This window comes from Balaenoptera borealis (assembly GCF_965194805.1).
Source record: "Balaenoptera borealis genome assembly, chromosome: 11".
Lineage (NCBI taxonomy): Eukaryota > Metazoa > Chordata > Mammalia > Artiodactyla > Balaenopteridae > Balaenoptera > Balaenoptera borealis.
This window is the reverse complement of record NC_138868.1, coordinates 14576708-14596438: the sequence shown is the minus strand read 5'-3', so window position 1 is coordinate 14596438 and position 19731 is coordinate 14576708. Positions and strand designations below refer to the sequence as shown.

The window sequence follows — 19731 nt, the reverse complement described above, 5'->3', positions numbered from 1 at the left end:
AGGTGACCCTAGAATTGGGGAAACTAAGGCTATTTGTACTCCCTCTCTTATCAAGAGGCAAACAGTTTCTTTTGCACAGATCATTATAATAGAATGCAGGAAAAATGAAGATAATATCCCATTCCCTTGCTATGGGCCAAACTACTTTCTGTATTATTGCACTTTCTAAAATAGAATCTCATTCCATCTGCTGCAAGTGACTAATGGGAGTAACTGGCACTAGCCCTATCACAATAGCCATTCCTTACCCTTTCTTTATACAGCACCTCACATTTTTATGTACTTGGTTTACTCCAATTTCACATGGTGAGATTTCATAGATAGACCATGAAGACTGAAGTCCAAAAACAAAAAAACAAAAAACACGATACTAACAGATACAAAAGAAAATGACCTGTAGGGAATGTGTCATGGCAAAAGGAGTTTTTGTTTGCTTTTTGGGTTTTTTCTGTTTGTTTGTTTTTTGAGCAGAGTAATAATGGAGAAAGAGAGAAAAGAGCTGGCATTTCTTGAGCATCTAAACATGTAAAAGCAACTGATGCTTAACTCATTTAACCTGCATAACAACGATTTTATAACTGAGGTTCAGAGAGGATATTTAATCTGCCCAGGGTCACACAATAGGGCCAGAATTTGAATCCAAAGTTGCTCAAATCCAAATCCTTCTATTAGAATACATTACAAGAAAAGAGGGGGAACCTAAGGAGACTATGAGAGTTAAAGTAACACTGCATCACACACGGGACAGGAGCAAAAGGAAGAATAAAGGTGATGGATAATGCAAAGGAATTTAAGTACACTACAGAGATTTAGGGAGGAGGTGGTGGTTGCGATGTTAAGAGTCCCTGGGTGGTCTAAAACAGTATTCTCTAACTTAGTGCATATCAAAATCATCTGGAGAGCTTGTTAAAAACGCAGACTGCACACCTCCCACCCCAAGTTTCTGATTCAATAGGTCTGGAATGAGCCCAGAAACTTGCATTTCTAACATCAGCAGGAGATGCTGATGTTCCTGGTCTGAAGACCACACTTTGAGAACCACTGGCCAAAGATCGCACGACAAACACATTCTGATATATCTACACCTCTCTCTCTCCCTCTGTCTCTCTCTCTCTCACATATACCTTACCCCGTCCAAATAGTACCATCTAGCACAGCTGCCAAATTTAGTTGCTCTAGGGGGGACTATAAATTCAGCAACTCTTTGTAAATGAATTATACTTCAATTTAAAAAAAAAATTGGGGGCTTCCCTGGTGGCGCAGTGGTTAAGAATCCGCCTGCCAATGCAGGGGACACGGGTTCGAGCCCTGGTCTGGGAAGATCCCACAGGCCGCGGAGCAACTAAGCCCGTGTGCCAAAACTACTGAGCCTGAGCTCTAGAGCCTGCGAGCCACAACTACTGAGCCCACGTGCCACAACTACTGAAGCCCACGTGCCTAGAGCCCGTGCTCGGCAACAAGAGAAGCCACCGCAATGAGAAGCCCATGCACTGCAACAAAGAGTAGCCCCCGCTCGCTGCAACTACAGAAAGCCCGCGCGCAGCAACGAAGACCCAACACAGCCAAAAATAAATAAAATAAATAAATTTTTAAAATTAAATTAAATTAAAAAAAATTTTTTTTTAATTCAGTAACTCTGTTAGGATGACCATTACAGCAATGGTCCTTTGCCTTCAAGGAGCTAACAGGAAATGACCAGCCCAGCTTCTGCCTCAATTTTGAGAACTCAAAAGAGACAAGCATAAAAAGGAATCAGAAAAGCATGCAGAAAAGAAAGAGTGCTAGACTTCTGGGAAAACACTAGACTAAAGTTAAAAAAAAAAAAAAAAGAATTCCTTCTTGTCTTAGTTTTAAAAGGGTTACATCTGCTAAAAAGAAAATTAAGAAAACAATCCTACTTACAGCAGTGTTGAAAAGAATAAAATACTTAGGAATAAATTTAACCAAAGAGGTGGAAGGTTTGTACACTGAAAACTATAAAATACTGCTGAAAAAAATTAACAACACAAATAAAAAGAAAAACATCCCATGTTCATGGATTGGAAGACTTAACATTGTTAAAATGTCCATAATACCCAAAGCAATCTACAGATTCAAAGCAATCCCCATCAAAATCCCAATGGCATTTTTTTTCTTTTTTTTTTTTGCAGAAAGAGAGAAAAAAAAAATCCCAAAATTCATATGGAATCTCAAAAAGAGCTCTGAATAGCCAAACAATCTTGTGAAAGAGGAACCAAGCTGGAAGCCTAACTTGTCCTGGTTTCAAAACATATTACAAAGATATAGCAATTAAAACAGTATGGTACTGGCATAAAGACAAACATATAGACCAATGGAACAGAATAGAGAGCCCAGATATAAACCCTTGTGTGTATGGGCACCTTTAACAAAGGTGCCAAGACTACACAATGAGGGCAGGACAGTCTTTCCAACAAATGGTACTGGGAAAACTGGCTATCCACATGCAAAAGACTGAAGATTGTCCATTATCTTATGCCACAGATAAAAATTAACTCAAAATGGATTAAAAATCTAAACATATGACCTGAAACTGTAAAACTCACAGAAGAAAATATAGGGGAAAAGTTTTATAACATTGGAATAGGCAATGATTTCTTAGATACTACACAAAAAAACCCACGGGTAACAAAAACAAGAACAGACAACTGGGACTGCATCAAACTTTTAAAACTTAAGCAAAGGTAACAACAGAATAAAAAGGCAATCTACAGAATAGGACAAAATGTCTGTAAGCTACTGATCAGATAAGGGGTTAATATCCATAATATATAAAGAACTCCTACAATTTAATAATAACAACAACCAAAAACCCAATTAAAACATGGGCAAAGGACTTGAATAGACAGTTATCCAAAGAATATATACAAATGTCCAACAAACATATGAAAAGATGCTCAACATCACTTATCATCAGGGAAATGCAAATAAACCACAATGACATATCATCTCATGCATGCTAAGATGCCAATCTCCAAAAACAAAAAACAAAAAAAACCCAAACAGAAAATAACAATGTTGGCAAGGATGTGGAGAAATTGGAACCCTTGCGCACTGTTGGTAGAACTGTAAAATGGTGCAGCTGCTATGACAAGCAGCATAAAAGTTCCTCAAAAAATTAAAAATGTATGACCCAGCAATACTACTTCTTAGTATATATCCAAGGGAATTGAAAACAGAATCTTAAAGAGATATTTGAACACCCATGTTCATTACAGAATTATTCACGTAGCCAGGATATGGAAGCAACCTAAAGGTCCATCCACAGATGAATGGATAAAGAAAATGCGGTATATATACACAACTGAATATTATTCAGCATTTAAAAAGGAGAAAATCCTGTCATATGCTACAACATGGATGAACCTTGAGGACATTACGCTAAGTGAAATAAGCCAATCACCAAAAGACAAATACTGCATGATTCCACTTATGTGAGGATCTAAAGCAATCAAACTCACAGAAAAAGAAAACTGAAACATGGTTGCCAGGGGATGGCGGGAGGGGGAAATGAGAATTGTTCAATGAGCATTTCACTCTTGCAGGGAGAAAAAATTCTAGAGATGTGCTGTACAACTATGTGCATAGACTTAACAACACTGTACATTTAAAATTTAAGAGGGTAAATTTATGTTTTTTTATCACAGTAAGAAAAAAGACCCCAAAAATAGGTTACATTTGCCACCAGAACAAAGAAAGGAAAGGATAAAAGCCACCTTGCTGAGGTGAAGTGATCCAAGGAGACAGCAGGGAGATAGAGGAAAATTGAGAAACGTATATGAACATGTGTAGGGGAGGAAAAAAGGAAAAGAGGCAAAAAGATTCAAACTCATACTCTCTGATGCAGCAAAGGAAAAGAGCACAATGTTAACAAGCTGCAATTCTCCTTCTATGACAAGGTCATACTTTCAACCTTTGATTCCTTTATTATTACAAGTTTCTACTCTTGCTCTAACTGGATTTTAATTTTCTGGCGGGTGACATCCTAATCAATCGGCCTTTTCACTGAAACCCACCCCTCTGTCCAAGGCACTCTGCTCACAGGGAGAGGTGCAGACATTCTTGTCCAAGATTTCACATAGTTCATCATGAAAGGAAGGTTACTTTCATACTGCATAACCTGACATGACAGAGGTCTGCTCACTAAACGGTGTCCCAGCCAGCAAATAAGCTTGGCACCCCCACCTTCTCTCTTTGGAAACAAAGGAGGAGTTTATTCATTGTTGCTATTAAAAATTCAGGCAGCTTTTCAGGTGAGGGGGCTGTCAGCATGTCAGCCTACTGCCAGCAGGGGAGCCCTTTATGCGTGAATTAGGCAGGATGGGTGGGGTAGAGGAGAGAGTACTGCCATGTCCAGTGCCTCCCCCTGGTGGAGACAAGGGGTAGTGAACTTAAGAAGACTTTTTTTTTTTTTTTTAGAATTTAAATATTTTATTATATAAAGTTATACCCAAAATTGTGCTTCATTTTTTCACTATATACTTTAACTCGAGGACATTTGTAAAAGCAGTACACTTCAGAAATCCTGGAAGAAATTCCACTAGCTATAGGCTATTTAAATACTGCTTACAGAAAGTATTAAAAAAAAAAACAAAACAGGGGAGTACAAATGAACTTATTTACAAAACGGAAGTAGAGTAACAGATGTAGAAAACAAACTTATGGTTACCAGGGGATAAGGGCGGGGGGGATAAATTGGGAGACTGGGACTGACATGTACATACTACTATACATAAAACAGATAACTAATAAGAACCTGCTGTATAGCACAGGGAACTCTACTCAATACTCTGTAATGGCCTATATGGGAAAAGAATCTTAAAAAAAAAAAGGAGTGCATGTGTGTAACTGATTCACTTTGCTGTACACCCGAAACTAACACAACATTGCAAATCAACCACACCCCAACAAAAATTTTTTTTAAAAAGTATTAAAGGAAGGCCAGCACCATATAAACAGCATACACTTAAATCAAAGAGATGAATGCTTAACATACAGAGTAATGTTTTTTATTCACTGATAAACTAAAGGTTCATTTCAAGATGTTTCTCTTGTATGCTTCATTTGTTTAATTAGCAAGCAAAGCCCTGAAAGTGGTGACTTCATCTAGTCCTCAGACTGGGATCCATCTTCATCTTGACTAATCTGGAAGTAACGAAGTTCGTAAGTCTCCTTGTCAGATGCAACCACACGAAGCCAATCACGAAGATTGTTCTTTTTAAGGTATTTCTTGGTAAGGTAGTTCAAATACCTTTTAGAGAACTGTTTCTCAGAAACAACTGTGATTTTATTCTTGAAGCGTTCAATGTGAACGACATTCCCAAGATTTCCAGTTTTTCCATTCACTTTAACCCTCTCCCATAGAAACTGTTCCTATTTTAAAACAGAAAAAATGCCACACTAGGGAAGAAAACCCTAGATATTCACTAGGGAAGGTACCAAAATTTCCAGAATCAAAACTTCCATCTTCTACTGGATGAGTAAGGTCCAAATTAAACATCCAGGTTGACTTCTTAGGCTTCTTGTCTTTCTTCAGCGCCATCTTGCACGCCGGCCGCGCGATCCGAGAGGAAGAAGACCTTCTTGAGCTAATGAATGCGGTGGTAACCAACACAAAATTGGAATTAAGCAGGAAACGTAAATGGATGAAGTCAGCCCAGTGCAGACTAAGGCACAAAGAAAGTCCACGCCTTGACTAAAGGGGCAACAACTACTCAACTCCTGCTGATTGTTATTACGTGGGAATGTAAGCCAGATCTAATTTTTTTTTTCAAGAGAATCCAGAAATCTGGATTTATCTAGAAAAAACTGAAATTTTTAGTGACATTGTGAGGGCCAAACAAATGTACCTGAAGGTTATTTTGCAATCCCTGGGCTAATGTAACAGGCCCACCTGCTAAAGCCAAATTTGCTCATGTGAACACATTGTCAGGACTGCTTCCAAGAAGGAGCAGATGATGTACTGGATCCTCCTCCTCCCCATAAATATATAAGAAATCCTAGAGGAGGAGGAGAAGCTACCTGCACAGCTCTAATAGGCTGGGACCAATTACAATAAGCAAAATATATTATGCAAACAGAACCCCATACACCTGGTGTTATTGTCTTAGCAAAACCTCCAACGCATCCTTTAGAGCACTACTCTGAACAGATAACAGTAGAGAAGGGGATCTGAAGGGGGGAAAATGAGTACATGGGAAATTGCTCCAAATATATTTGCAGTACACATAGATCCCACTGTAGTCCCTGTGGCACTCCAACACTCTGAGCTGACAGAAGTGATTACATATTTTCAAGTTCTCAGTGAAATACAAAGCACACAGCCTGCTCTACACCATTCAGCCCCAGACAGAGGGATGATGGGGGATAATTTAGATCAGCCCAACAGGTGTTAATCTGACCTGCAGTGGGGGAAGGGCTGCCGGTCAAGCACACTGCCTGGAGGACCTGGAGGCTCACACCCTCCCTACCACCAGGGCAAGCCTCCTCACTTGCAAACAATTCCCAAGACAGATACACAGCAAGGTTAGAAAACCTTGCTTCAGGGCAGAAAGCAGAAGAAAGCAGAGAAACTTCATGCACTTAAGCCTGCTCTTAACTGTCAAAGAATCTTACAAGAGCCAATACTCAGGACATCTAGTCCAAAGTATAGAGAGAGACAACAAATGCAGGGGTCCCCTCCCTACGTCTTCCAGGGCCCTCCTCATCATAATGCCTTTTATTACTATAGTACCCAACTCTCTTCCATTCCAAGTCATATTCACATAAAGCAGGGATTGGCAAACCATGGTCTGTAGGCCAAATCTGGCCTACTGCCTGTTTTGGTATAGCCCATGTACTAAGAATGGTTTTTATATTTTTAAATAGCTGAAAAACATCAAAAGAACAATATTTCATGACACGTGAAAATTATATAAAAATCACATTTGTGTCCGTAAGTAAAGTTTATTGGCACACAGCCATACTTATTCACTCACCTATTGTCTATGGCTACTTTCGTGCTACAATGGCAAAGTTCAGTATTTGCAACAGAGACCATATGGCCTACACAAAGCCTAAAATATTTACAAACTTGCCCTTCACAGAAAAAGTCCTAGTCACTGAAACAAAGGATACAACCAGGGATCACACTCAGAATTCAGAGGCTCAAATACAGAGTGACTTAGTTGGGCAGATGAGCAGAGAAGGGGGAAAAAGATTAATAGCAATGGTACCCTCTCTTCTACTCTACCCTCACCCTCATATTGCCAAAGAGAGAAGTGGGTTTTCTAACTATCCCCGAAAACAAATAACTTAAATATCTAAATGCTACTGCCTTATGATGGGGCAAGAAATATCTGGACTCTCTCAGTCATTTAACAAGGCCAGGAAGACTAGGTGGCCCAAAGCCAGTAAGTAAGTGAATGTCAAAGACGGAACGAAGTCTCCCTCATACAAGGCTACTGGAGAAGAAAAGTACATGAACACCTCCAGGTGGCATATGTTAGAAGTCCTTCTCAACCTTGAGGATCAGATTCCTGAAAAACCCGGTGGTAGGATTTACAATTAAGAAACATAAGACCTTATGGGAGGGGAAAAAACACAGGATTAGGAGTCCTAATCTATGAAATTATGAATATCTATGAAATTATGCTCACTAAAATAGAAAATATCATTTTATACATTTTAAATTAGTAATAACGAATACAATTAGTTTTCACCATTAACAATGTTCATACTCTTCAGCCCCAGCAACTGTAGTTCTGAAAATTCATGCTCCTCTAGAGACACCTGCACAAGTACACGAAGATGCTACAGCATTGTTTGTGCACACAAAAACCAGAAACAATACAGATTCTATCAACAGAGGACTTGTTTAATTATGGTGCATACAATTGTTGGAATACAATGCCATTGTTAAAAAGAATGTAGCAGATCTATACACATCAACATGGAAAAATGTCCATGACATATTAAGTGAAATATATAAATGGTGGAAGAGTAGATTTAGTATGATCCCATTTTTATAAATAAAAAAAAGTGCTTTCATTTGCAGAGAAAAAATTCTGAAGTTAACACACAAATTGCTAACAGTGGTGAGCACTGCAGAGGACATTCACTATAGATAGATAAATCACACATTTCTATGTTTGAATTTTTACAAATGAATTTGTATTCGTTTTGTAAGCAGACAAAACAGGCAACTCAAAATTCCATTTATGATACCTTGCTGACTACAAATTTTTCAGGCTCTCCCTTCCTCACAGTTTTAATAACATGCTGTCATGGTTGGGGGATGGGGGTGGCTTTGTTGCAGATAATATGCCTGCCAAGAGGCTTTATTTCTTTATTTGTTTGGCAACTCTTCATCCAAACATTTAAGGCCCTTCTAATTCTGACACAATCACTGACTCCCGCCTTCTGGTTTTCACCACAGAATCAAGACACAAATTAATCTAAAAGTGTGTGATGTTGGCCTAACTTTAATTTACCCTATTTAGCAGAGCCTCTTCAGTCTATTGTCAATCAGCAGCCACATGATCCTTTTAAAATATAAGATCATGCTACTCCACTTCCCAAGGCTTCCCAAATCACTCAGAGTAAGATGTAAAATCCTTTAAATATCTTAGAAGGGCTGCATAGTCTGGTCCCCATTACCTCTCTAACTACGTCTATCACTCCACCCTTCACTGTGCTCCAGCCAAGCGTTTCAGGGATTTTGCATTTGCCCTTCTCTGCCTAGAATGCCCTTGCCCCCAATGTATACAGAGTTTACTCCCTTACTTGCTTGAAGGAAGGAAGAGGTGTCTGCTCCAATGTCACCTTACCAGACTTCCTCTGATGACCCTATTTAACACTGCAAACTTCCACCCCAGAAACACCTACATTTTCAAATATTTTTCTCCATAGAATTTAACACCATCTGGCATACCAGATATTTTATTTATGTGTTTATTTTCTTTCTCTCATTAGAATAAGAGACTTCTTGCTGGTACTTAAGTAGTATATAGTACACAGTAGGTTCTTAGTAAATATTTGTCAACCTTATGAATGAATGAATCGATCAACCAGAGTAATTATTTCACCAGCCCAACTCCCAGGGTTGTAACAAGAGCCACGCTCCCTCATAGGAGCTTCCTCCTTTAAGGCCTGGGTTTATCTTCCCCCGGCTTCCCTTACTCTTAAAACTAAGCTGCTTAATTCTGCCATCAGCTTTGTCTCCTTTCTGATTTCTCAATACCTGGTTCTCTCTTTTCCCAGAAGGAACAAGTCATGATTTGCCCATCCACATATTAAATTCCCTTGGTTAAGGATTCCTCCCTATTCTTTGTCCTCAAATCCCAAACCTCCAAGTAAAACCTCAAAAGTTAGGAAGGGCTTATTTCAATTTGAATATCAAAAGACAGCGAGTCCACCAATTTTGTGGGGGCATAAATAGAGGTAAAGCAAAACTCGTTCTTAATATAAGGATTCTGCCCCCTGGGGTGGGGGGAACAAACTAAAATCATTTCAAATCTAAAAAAGATTCATTCTAGGGCTTCCCTGGTGGCGCAGTGGTTAAGAATCTGCCTGTCAATGCAGGGCACACGGGTTCGAGCCCTGGTCCGGGAAGATCCCACATGCCGCGGAGCAACTAAGCCCGTGCGCCACAACTACTAAGCCTGTGCTCTAGAGCCCGCGTGCCACAACTACTGAGCCCACGCCCACAACTACTGAAGTCCATGTGCCTAGAGTCCGTGCTCTGCAACAAGAAAAGCCACCGCAATGAGAAGCCAGCACACTGCAATGAAGAGTAGTCCCGCTCCCTGCAACTAGAGAAAGCCCACGTGCAGCAACAAAGACCCAACGCAGCCAAAAATAAAATAAATTAAATAAATTAATTTTTTAAAAAAAGATTCATTCTAATAATGCTCGGACCCACAAAATGAAAAAAGATGAGAGCCTATTTTCCTCAATCCCCAATCATCCCGTTTCTAAGCAAGTTCAATGAAAGCTTTCCACAGAAACTAAAAGAAACATAAACCACCAATGGGAAATAGAACCGTCACATCTAATTTGGCTTATTCACATCTAATTTGAACTTTATCAAGTATTCCATGATTGAGACTGCAGAGAGTATTTAAGAAGAAAAAAAACAAAACAGAAGCACGGACTGCCAGAGATATTAAAATCACTGAGATGCCAAGCCAAGACCAACAAAATGGTCTCAAGAGGAACCTGTAGATGATGCTCAGCAGTGTGCAGGCCCTGAGTCATCGGTGGGAGCCAATATGAAGGACAGCTGACCAGGTGCATTAAGACTTATTACAGGCTTCCCTGGTGGCGCAGTGGTTGAGAATCTGCCTGCTAATGCAGGGGACACGGGTTCGAGCCCTGGTCTGGGAAGATCCCACGTGCCACGGAGCAGCTGGGCCCGTGAGCCACAACTACTGAGCCTGCGCGTCTGGAGCCTGTGCCCCGCAACGGGAGGGGCCGCGATAGTGAAAGGCCCGTGCACCGCGATGAAGAGCGGTCCCCGCACCGCGATGAAGAGTGGCCCCCGCTTGCCGCAACTAGAGAAAGCCCTCGCACGAACCGAAGACCCAACACAGCCAAAAATAAATAAATAAATAAATAAATGAAGTAGCTATAAAAATTAAAAAAAAAAAAAAAAAAGACTTATTACAGCCCTCAGCAAAACCAATACACAAGCTAGAAACATGGCTCAATGGTGAAACAGCAGAGAACAAATTTTAGGTCACCTGAGCTCAAGTTATAGAAGGTGTCTACCACGTACAACTCTAGTTATGCCACTTCATTTATTCAGCAAGTACTCATTGAGCCAAAAACTCTCTAGAAGACTAAGGATGTGATATAATGATTTTTTTTTCTCTTTTACTAAGGAAGCCAAAAAGGATATACACTGCATACTGAATCATAGAGGATGTAATTTCAATTCCATTTGTTCAATATAACTAACATTTATTGAGCACCTACTATGTGCCAGGTAGTATTCTAGGTACAGTAGGGATACAGACACAATCACTGCCTTCAGGGTGCTCACTGTCAAAAAGAGAAACAAATATTTCTCTGTCATGGGTGCAATACTACAAGGAAGTATCTATATGTAGTACACAAACAGCAAAGAAGAGAAAGTGATCATTTGGGGCAATCAGAGAAGGTTTCCCAAAGGAAAAGGGGACCACTGTGTTAGGTTTTGAATAATAAGCTGAGTCTACTCCCCATCCAAAGAAACAGGGAGCGATTTTAGATATATAAAATCCTGTAGACTCAGGTCAGTGGCACAGAAGAACTAGTTGAGATAGAACCTCGTCTATATTACAATCATGCTGAGAAGACTGGTACTTTCCTAATTTCTACTTTGCCTTCTCCCTCTTGTGGACCTGCGACTAGCCCCATGGACATAGTCATTCATGCATTTCCCTCCATCAGCAATATTCTGCTGTAGCTCCAGGGAGAATCCCCACGTGACTAGAGCTGAGGGATTGAGGGCTCAAGCAAGTTAGTTGGCCCATGAAGCCTCAAGAGGTTTCAGGCTGCTCCAACAAAGCAATTCCCTCACAAAAGTCTTAAAAAAACACAGAAATCTCGGAACTTCCCTGGTGGCACAGTGGTTAAGAATCCGTCTGCCAACTCAGGGGACATAGGTTTGAGCCCCGGTCCGGGAAGATCCCACATGTCGCGGACTAACTAAGCCCGTGGGCCACAACTACTGAGCCTGCACTCTAGAGCCCACAAGCCACAACTACTGAGCCCACATGCCACAACTACTGAAGCCCACACACCTAGAGCCCGTGCTCCGCAACAAGAAGCCATGGCAATGAGAAGCCCCCGCATGGCAACGAAGAGTCGCCCCCACCTGCCGCAACTAGAGAAAGCCAGCGTGCAGCAACGAAGACCCACGCAGCCAAAATTAAATAATTAAAAAAAAAAAACATAGAAATCTAATGAGGGCTTTCAATTCTAACTTTCGAGGTTCTGGGTCAAATTTTATGCTTGTAACCATGAATGTCTTCCCCAATCTTCACCTATCATAAGGGAAAAGTACAGATCAAGAGATGTCTGTTCTCAGAACACACTTGATCTTAGTAAATACTTCAGACACAAGGCCTTGTTACCTATCTGGAGAAGAAATGCAGTAACAATTTTAGTTAGGGAAGATTTAGCCCAAATTTGATTCCCCAATTGTTGAGATTTTAACAGTGAACTTCCCTAACTGGGATCACTTTAAAAGGACTAATCAGGACTTCCCTGGTGGTCCAGTATTTAAGACTCCATGTTTCCAATGCAAGGGGTGCGGGTTCGAGCCCTAGTCGGGGAACTAAGATCCCACATGCCTCGCGGTGCAACCAAAAAAAAATTTTTTTAAATGATAATAAATAAAAGGACTAATCAATGCGGTTCTATGGCAAATAACTAAAACAGTGTTTCTCCTGTATCCCTAGAAACATCATGTTGATTACATTTACCCAGTGACAATAATTACAAATGATCTATCAGAGCTCCAATTTTTTACAAAGAAAGTCAACTGAAGAGTCCCCTCAGGCAATGATCTACAGGAGCAATAGAAGTTTGTGTTTTTTTTTTTTATCTATCTATCTATCTATCTGTCTATTTATTTATTTATGGCTGTGTTGGGTCTTCGTCCCTGTGCGAGGGCTTTCTCCAGCTGCGGCAAGTGGGGGCCACTCTTCATCGCAGCGCGCAGGCCTCTCACTATCGCGGCCTCTCCCTCCGCGGAGTACAGGCTCCAGACGCACAGGCTCAGCAATTGCGGCCCACGGGCCCAGCCGCTCCGCGGCATGTGGGATCTTCCCAGACCAGGACTCGAACCTGCGTCCCCTGCACCGGCAGGCAGACCCCCAACCACTGCGCCACCAGGGAAGCCCCGCAACCGAAGTTTTGACAGAGAAAACTGATGTGTGAAAGCACTAATTTCAAATGAAGAGGAGGAAAGAGTGCCCTCTTTAGGATCCAGGAGTTTGACTCCCATCTTTGCTACAAGCACCTCTTTAAAAAGTCACTTCCCCTCTCTGCATCTAAGTTTTCTCATCAATTAGAAAAAGAGACAGAGACAGACAGACACTGGACTAAGTAAACTCTAGGTTTTCTCCAGTTTTAAGATGCCATTTAAATAATTTTCTTTTTTTCCCTAGTACCACCCTTTCAAGGCCACAGGGACCCTGCTGCAAGAAGCCCCAACACCCTCATTTTCTCCTGCTAAGTCCTGGGCTATCAGACCCCAAAAGAAGCTTCTCATGGTGAAGCAAAGGGCCTGCCATCCAAGTTATAAACTGTAACCTGGAGTCAGACTATATAGAGACAGTCACCTTCCACTGCCCAGAGGCAAAAGGAGATAAATCATGCATCACTGTTCAGCAACATGGAGCTACACTGAAATACACACTTTTGTTTCATATTCTCACTATCTGAAAACACTATAGATTATATCAGCAACACCAAGGATCAAAACATGCCTCCTTAGTCCATCTCCTACTACAAGGCTGAAGAATAAACCCCCTCCCTTCAAGTAGACGTGCACACACACAGTAAGGACACCTTCTCTTCCCTGCCAGCCTAGCCCAACAGTGACACCTGCTGGGGAAATCCAAGCAAGGCCGCTCATCAGCCAGAGAACACTGGACCTTCAGAAGGTGGTAGAAGATGCCGATTAACACAAGTATATATTAGTGATTTATACCAGAATGCAGCCCCTCAGTTTATGAGGAAGTGGTGGCCCTTCTTTAATGGGTGTGCACTTAGAATATTTTACAAGATATCTCATTTTTGAGTAGGCTGTAAACCCTCGTGGTACACCTCATTCAAGCTCATCTGAAAAGCAACTCCATAAATAATGTAACCACTGGATTAATATACTATTTTACAATGAGAACTGTGCATCTGTGTATTTTAAAATTTAAAAAACGTGTGTGTGTGTATATATATATATATATAATTGTTTACAGCAAGATGACAAGGGACTTCATTTTCTACAACATAACATTTCTAAATGCTTGAACTTTTTTATTTAAACCACAAACACATACTACTTTTTGCCTACAAAAAATTCTGATAGATCCTTAATAGTTTCTGGGTTTTAAATGGCCTACTTTATTAAGAAGTGACTATTAATATATTAGTCACACGTGGCTATCTACATTTAAGTTAGTTAAAATTTAAATGTAGTTCCTCAGATCACACTAGCCACATTTCAAATGCTCAATAGCCACATGCGGCTGGTAGCTACTATACTAGATGGCACAGATATAGAACATTTTATTAGACAGAATTGCTCTAGAGAAACATACTGGAGTATTTTCAGACAAAATTATATGATGTCTGGGTGGGTGGGAGTGGGTAAGGGATACAGACGAGTGCTGAAAATTTTTGAAGCCAGGTGATAGGTATATGGGAGTTCATTTACACTACTTTTCTTTTAATTTTTATATGTTTGAAGATTTCCATAACAAAAAGTTAAAAGAAAAGAAAAACATAAAAATGGTTCACCTAAAAATGAGATTATCACTTTAAGAAATACACCATGGGGACTTCCCTGGTGGCACAGTGGTTAAGAATCCACGTGCCAATGCAGGGGACACAGGTTCAAGCCCTGGTCCGGGAAGATCCCACATGCCACAGAGCAACTAAGCCCGTGTGCCACGACTACTGAGCCCGCATGCCACAACTACTGAAGCCCACGCGCCTAGAGCCCGTGCTCTGCAACGAGAAGCCACCACAATGAGAAGCCCGTGCACTGCAACGAAGAGTAGCCCCCCCTTGCCTCAACTAGAGAAAGCCCACACGCAGCAACAAAGACCAAACGCAGACAAAAATTAATTAATTAAAAAAAAAAAAAAGAAAAAAGAAATACACCATGGAGGGCAGCCTAGAAAAATCTTTAGTCATGCACACTGGAGTTCAAATCCCCACTCAGCAACCTACTGTGTGACCTTTAACAAGAAACTTGACTTCTCTGAGCCACTCTTTCCTCAACTGGAAGATGGGAAATTTCATACCTGCCTTGCACAGAGTTACTGTGGAAATTAGAAATAATTAAGGCAAAGCTAGAACACAGTAGTAGGCTCTCAGTAATTGCTATCTCTAATTATTATCAAACAACAGAGTTTGTTTTAAACAACTCAGGTATTTCTCAGAACAGCAACCCATGAAGAGGTCCTGCTAGAACAGAACGGACAGAGGCTGACCACAAACCCACTGATGCTAGTGAAACAGGCACTGGTAGGCTTTTAGAGCAATAACTGAAGACAGTCCTTTATGGCTACGTTTAATAAACTTTTTGAATGCCTACTATATGTCAGGCACTATGCTTGCTACTGTCTCACCTCTCTTGCCAAAAAGGAAGAACAGAGTCTCAGGCTCCTGATATGGATCATTATGCAAGGCAAAGTATTCCAAACCTGGGAATTTAGATGTTAATCCAGAACTGGCCTCAATCAAACGGGCAGAGTAACAATCTCAGCTACCTCGTCTATCTTTCATATCTGACCAAGTCTCCCTGTGTTCACGTTACCGCCCTTAAGTAACTTCTTACTATCCTGAATTCATCATGCCCTTTCCTCCCTTAGCATGTGCTATACCCCCAAAATAAAAAGGTCTTTCCCTTTCCAAATCCTACCCATCTTTCAAGACTTATTCTTGTAAAGCCTTCTTTGATGATCCTTCCCTTTCTCTGAAATTAGACTACATTTAATCTCAGTCCCATACAATGAAGCATTCGGCTCCTTTACATTTTTTATGTAATTACATGTAAATAAGTCTTGCCTCTACAACAACACTGTATACTGCCAGTGGGCAAAGACCAGGTATTATACTTCTTTTGTACTCCTGACAGTGCCTAGCCCAGTGCTAGAAAAAAAATATAATTCAACAAATACTTATTAACTGGGTAACTCTCTAAAGCATTCTCCCCAAATAACAAGTACATTATGTGCACAATCCATATTCCCACCCTTGCTAGAAGCTTATGTCAGAGAAATTTCAGATGCTTCAACAGAGGATGTAATGCAGAGCAATATGCTGTTTGGATCCAACAGGCATATTCTGGGAGTTGGTGATTATGCTAGATTTGACCTTTACAGAATTACAGAAAGAAGTCCCTAATAAATCAAGATAGATGCGCACACAGCCATACACGGAACATGTGGTGGGCGATCAACTACACCCACTCTGTTTCTTCCATGAAAGAGTTGCCTGGGATGCCAATCCAAGTATGGAGACGCCTTCCTTCTATGAATTTCTTCTTCTCCACCTCGAGGTGAATGTCCATCTGGAAGATCTACTCAAAGAATCTTAACTAAGCAACTAACTTGCTGTCCAAAAAATATATACCTCTAAAAAAAAAAAAATTTTCCTTGACATATATACGTACTATTTTCTTTTCCTTCTGTCAAGTTGCAATGTTCCAAAAGATACGGTTTAAGAATTTGTCCAAAGCAACACAATCAAAGACCCAATACACTAATCTGTCCCAAGCAGGGTTCTCTTTTACTACTTTTTCCTAGTCTCTCTGGGACATTTTGTTGTTTCACAATAACCAGTCCTGCACATACAATCCTTGGAGAAGGCCAAAAAGCAGAGCAGAGGAAGTCAACGGTTTTACCTCCTCATGCCTCTCTAACCTCATCTACAACTCTCCTCCAAGGCTAAACGTCACATGAGCTTAGCCAGAAAAGGAGCAAGCAGTCACCTGACTCACACTGCCAGGCCTTATCCTCTTTCCGCCACCACAGCAAGATTTTCCAAGAAGATGCAATGGGAGCTAGGGAGATCAGAACCAGATGCATGATGCATGGATCCCAGACGCTCCAGATCCAGCCACAACACCCACAGGACTGAAGGAAGAGATATCAGGAGGAAAGTAAGGGATACAGGAGAAGACAGGAAAGCATCTGCTCACCTCCTGAGTGAATCTTCCTCGGAGCTTTCCTCAGCCATATCCTGATGTAAGGCCTCCTGCGACACAGTTCCAGATCTGCTGGACTGGGTGTAAATTCGTTCCCAGTGGCCTGTCTCCTGGTTGAAGGCCACCCCCACAGTCCTCTCCTCCTGCGGGCTAGCAGAGCTGCTCAACTCCAGCCTGCTGGAGCTCGGTGTTTGGCCCTCAGTCCGCTCGAGAGGTGGCAACTGGCTGCCACTCGAGGGCATGCCCTCAAAGGTACTGGGGACCTGCCAGGAGGAGCTGGCTTCGCCAGAGGAGTAGTTGGGTGCGCTTCTTTCCCAGCGCAGGGTATCGTTGTTGAAGGTCAGGAGATTGTGGCAAGCGCGGCAGCGGTTCAGGTGGCCACGTGACAGGTTGGAGTTGTTCTCGCTGCTGTGTGGGGTGGGCTGGTGGGAGGGGCCTGGCCTCTCGGATTCAATGTTATTGTTGAGCATTTCCTGGGCCTGTTGGGCCTGGGGCGCTTCCCCACTCAAGCTCTGGTCCAGCTCCTGAAGCCGGTCATACTCCAAAAAGAAGCGTCTCAGGTCACATTGAAGCTCATGGCGAATGCTGCCCGAGTTGTTTTGGCTGGAGCCATTCCCTCCATCTGACTCAGCTGCCAACCCTGAAGCTGGAAAACCCCTCCCTTCTGTGGCTGAAGTGTACACAGATGCTTGAGAGCCACCTTCCTGCTGTCTCAGCACAGACAGCAAACTCACCGAAGAGGCACTGGTCCTGGGCGGGGGCATGGATTCCGCCTCAGAGCGGGAGTTCAGACTGAGCACTGTCCGGGTCCACTCAGATCCTGTCAGCCCAGGAGCGATTTCTCGGTGATACCTAGAAGGGTGGCTAGACAGAGGGCCTCCCAAAGAGCGACGGGTGGGACCCAGACTGAGGTTGCGGAGCGTGTTGCCGGCAGTGCTGCTCTGGACTGTACTGAAGGCAGACGGCCGGTTCAGGAGGCCCTGGTCCTGCTGCGCTGATGAGGCCTGCTCCGGGGGATGGAAGGGCTCGGTCTGTACAAAAGAAAAGGAAGGGGTAGTAGCCCTGGCAGGAGCAGGGGGGACACTGTCCTGGTGTGGCAAGAGGGAAGGAACTCGAGTGCCAGAGCAGCGGCTGCAAAGGCACAGGATCCCAAGGTGCTGGCAGCACTCGGCTGTGGGGTAACTGACCCGCTGTCGGAGCCGGATGTAAGCGGAAGTCCTGGGACGCTCCGTGGAGGGCTGAGGGGGAGGCGGTGGGGGTGAGGGGGTGGCAGAATCTTGCACTGTGCTTTGCTCTCCCACCTGGATGCCAGAGGAGCGGGAGGACAGCATGTGCAGGAAATTGTGGAGGAGAGGCGTCCGGCGCACGGGCTGTGACTGCAGGAGGGCACGCTGACGGTAATGCGATAATTCTGTTCCGTCCATGGGGATCTCTGGTTCGTCATCACCCTGCAGCGTGGACCAAGGTGGGGCGGGGGCAGAGCCAGGCCGTTAGGTAGAACTTGCAGGTAGATCAAGAAAAACTACTGATAATCATCCAAGGAAAACCTTTCTAGAGAGGCAACAACTCCATCCTTGAAGTACTGAGAATTAACTGGTTCCAGATTCAGAATCATCATATGGTATTAAATTATTCACTTCCAATTAGCAACACTTCTGAACGAGTACAGCTGGCAAACCAACTCTGTTACAAAAGGCATTTCCAGACATGGAGGCAGTAAGGGGAAGCAAAATGTCAACCAGCCAGAGGCACATGAATGACAAGTTATCCAACACAGCCTGGTTACTTCTACTGGGACGATCACTCAGGGGTTTCAGAATGGACTCCCCCGTCACGATATGGCTATAACTTTGAATACAGTCTGAAGCTAGTTTTTAATCTTGACTGGAAAGAAACACTTGGACATTGAAAACTGAAGTCCAATATAATCAGAATTAGAGCACTAGTTGAGAAAATAACCCACAGTTTAGACAGAGTTGGAACTGCTGACTAACTTACCTGCTGATTAGAGGGGTTAACAATTGCTGTGAGTAAGTAGTGTCCAAGAGGATCAAATCTCACCAGACTGAAAGCACAGAAGAAAGGGACAGAGACACAGAGAGAGAAATTATGTTAACCGAGAAGAGGAAACCTGTGAGAAAACGTCTGGAAATCATTACTGACAACTGTGGGATCACCGAGGTATCCACTTAATGTTACAGACTTCCAAAACTTTCAAACAGATTAAAATAATAAAGCTCAATACTTCTTCTTACATCCTCACACTTGCCAGAATAAGGGAATACATATCGCAAAAATAATTTCAAAAAACACCTGGGCTTCCATCCCAGGAAGCAGCTACATTATGCACACAGCTGCTCATGTCTAAGAGCCCATCATAATAGTAAAGCAGAGAATGCTCCCATACTCTGCCACAGGTTCAGGTCTCCCCTCACACAGCAGCTACACTGGCAAGAAGCATGAGTGCTGGTGACAAGGAATAGTCTCAGCATCAAGTGACATAGCTGAGGCTAGAAAATTAGCTAATATCCAACTGCGATACCAAGAGGACCAAAGGAAAACAATGCATTGACTTTAATTCAGGCAATATGTGCGCTGATTTTGATGGCTAAATATGTAAATATCTACCAGCAGATTGGATACATATCTACATCTCCACTTTCCATTTCCAGAAAACCAGGGATAAGCAATTTACCCACCAAGCTACCCACCACCTGAATACCTTTCAGGATTATAAAAAAAAAAAAAAAAAGGCTTTATACCAAACCAGATAGCTTTGAACCTAAAACAGATTCTAACAGCCATAGTCT

The 19731-nt window shown here is 42.3% G+C and overlaps 1 protein-coding gene across 13 annotated transcripts in view; it reads right to left on the bottom strand.

Annotated features, from left to right (window-relative positions):
* The window catches only part of AMBRA1 (autophagy and beclin 1 regulator 1), a 182584-nt gene that overhangs the window by 128503 nt on the left and 34350 nt on the right, over positions 1 to 19731 (bottom strand). For 9 of the 13 annotated variants that reach the window (XM_082340160.1, XM_082340161.1, XM_082340155.1 and 6 more), the window contains 2 exons: positions 18920 to 18986; positions 16916 to 18369 (listed from right to left, as the gene is read on the bottom strand). In XM_082340160.1, the coding sequence (XP_082196286.1) occupies positions 16916 to 18369; positions 18920 to 18986 (1521 nt within the window). The remainder of the gene's footprint in view (positions 1 to 16915; positions 18370 to 18919; positions 18987 to 19731) is intronic. The other 4 variants (XM_082340157.1, XM_082340158.1, XM_082340159.1 and 1 more) reach the window with 2 other exon arrangements.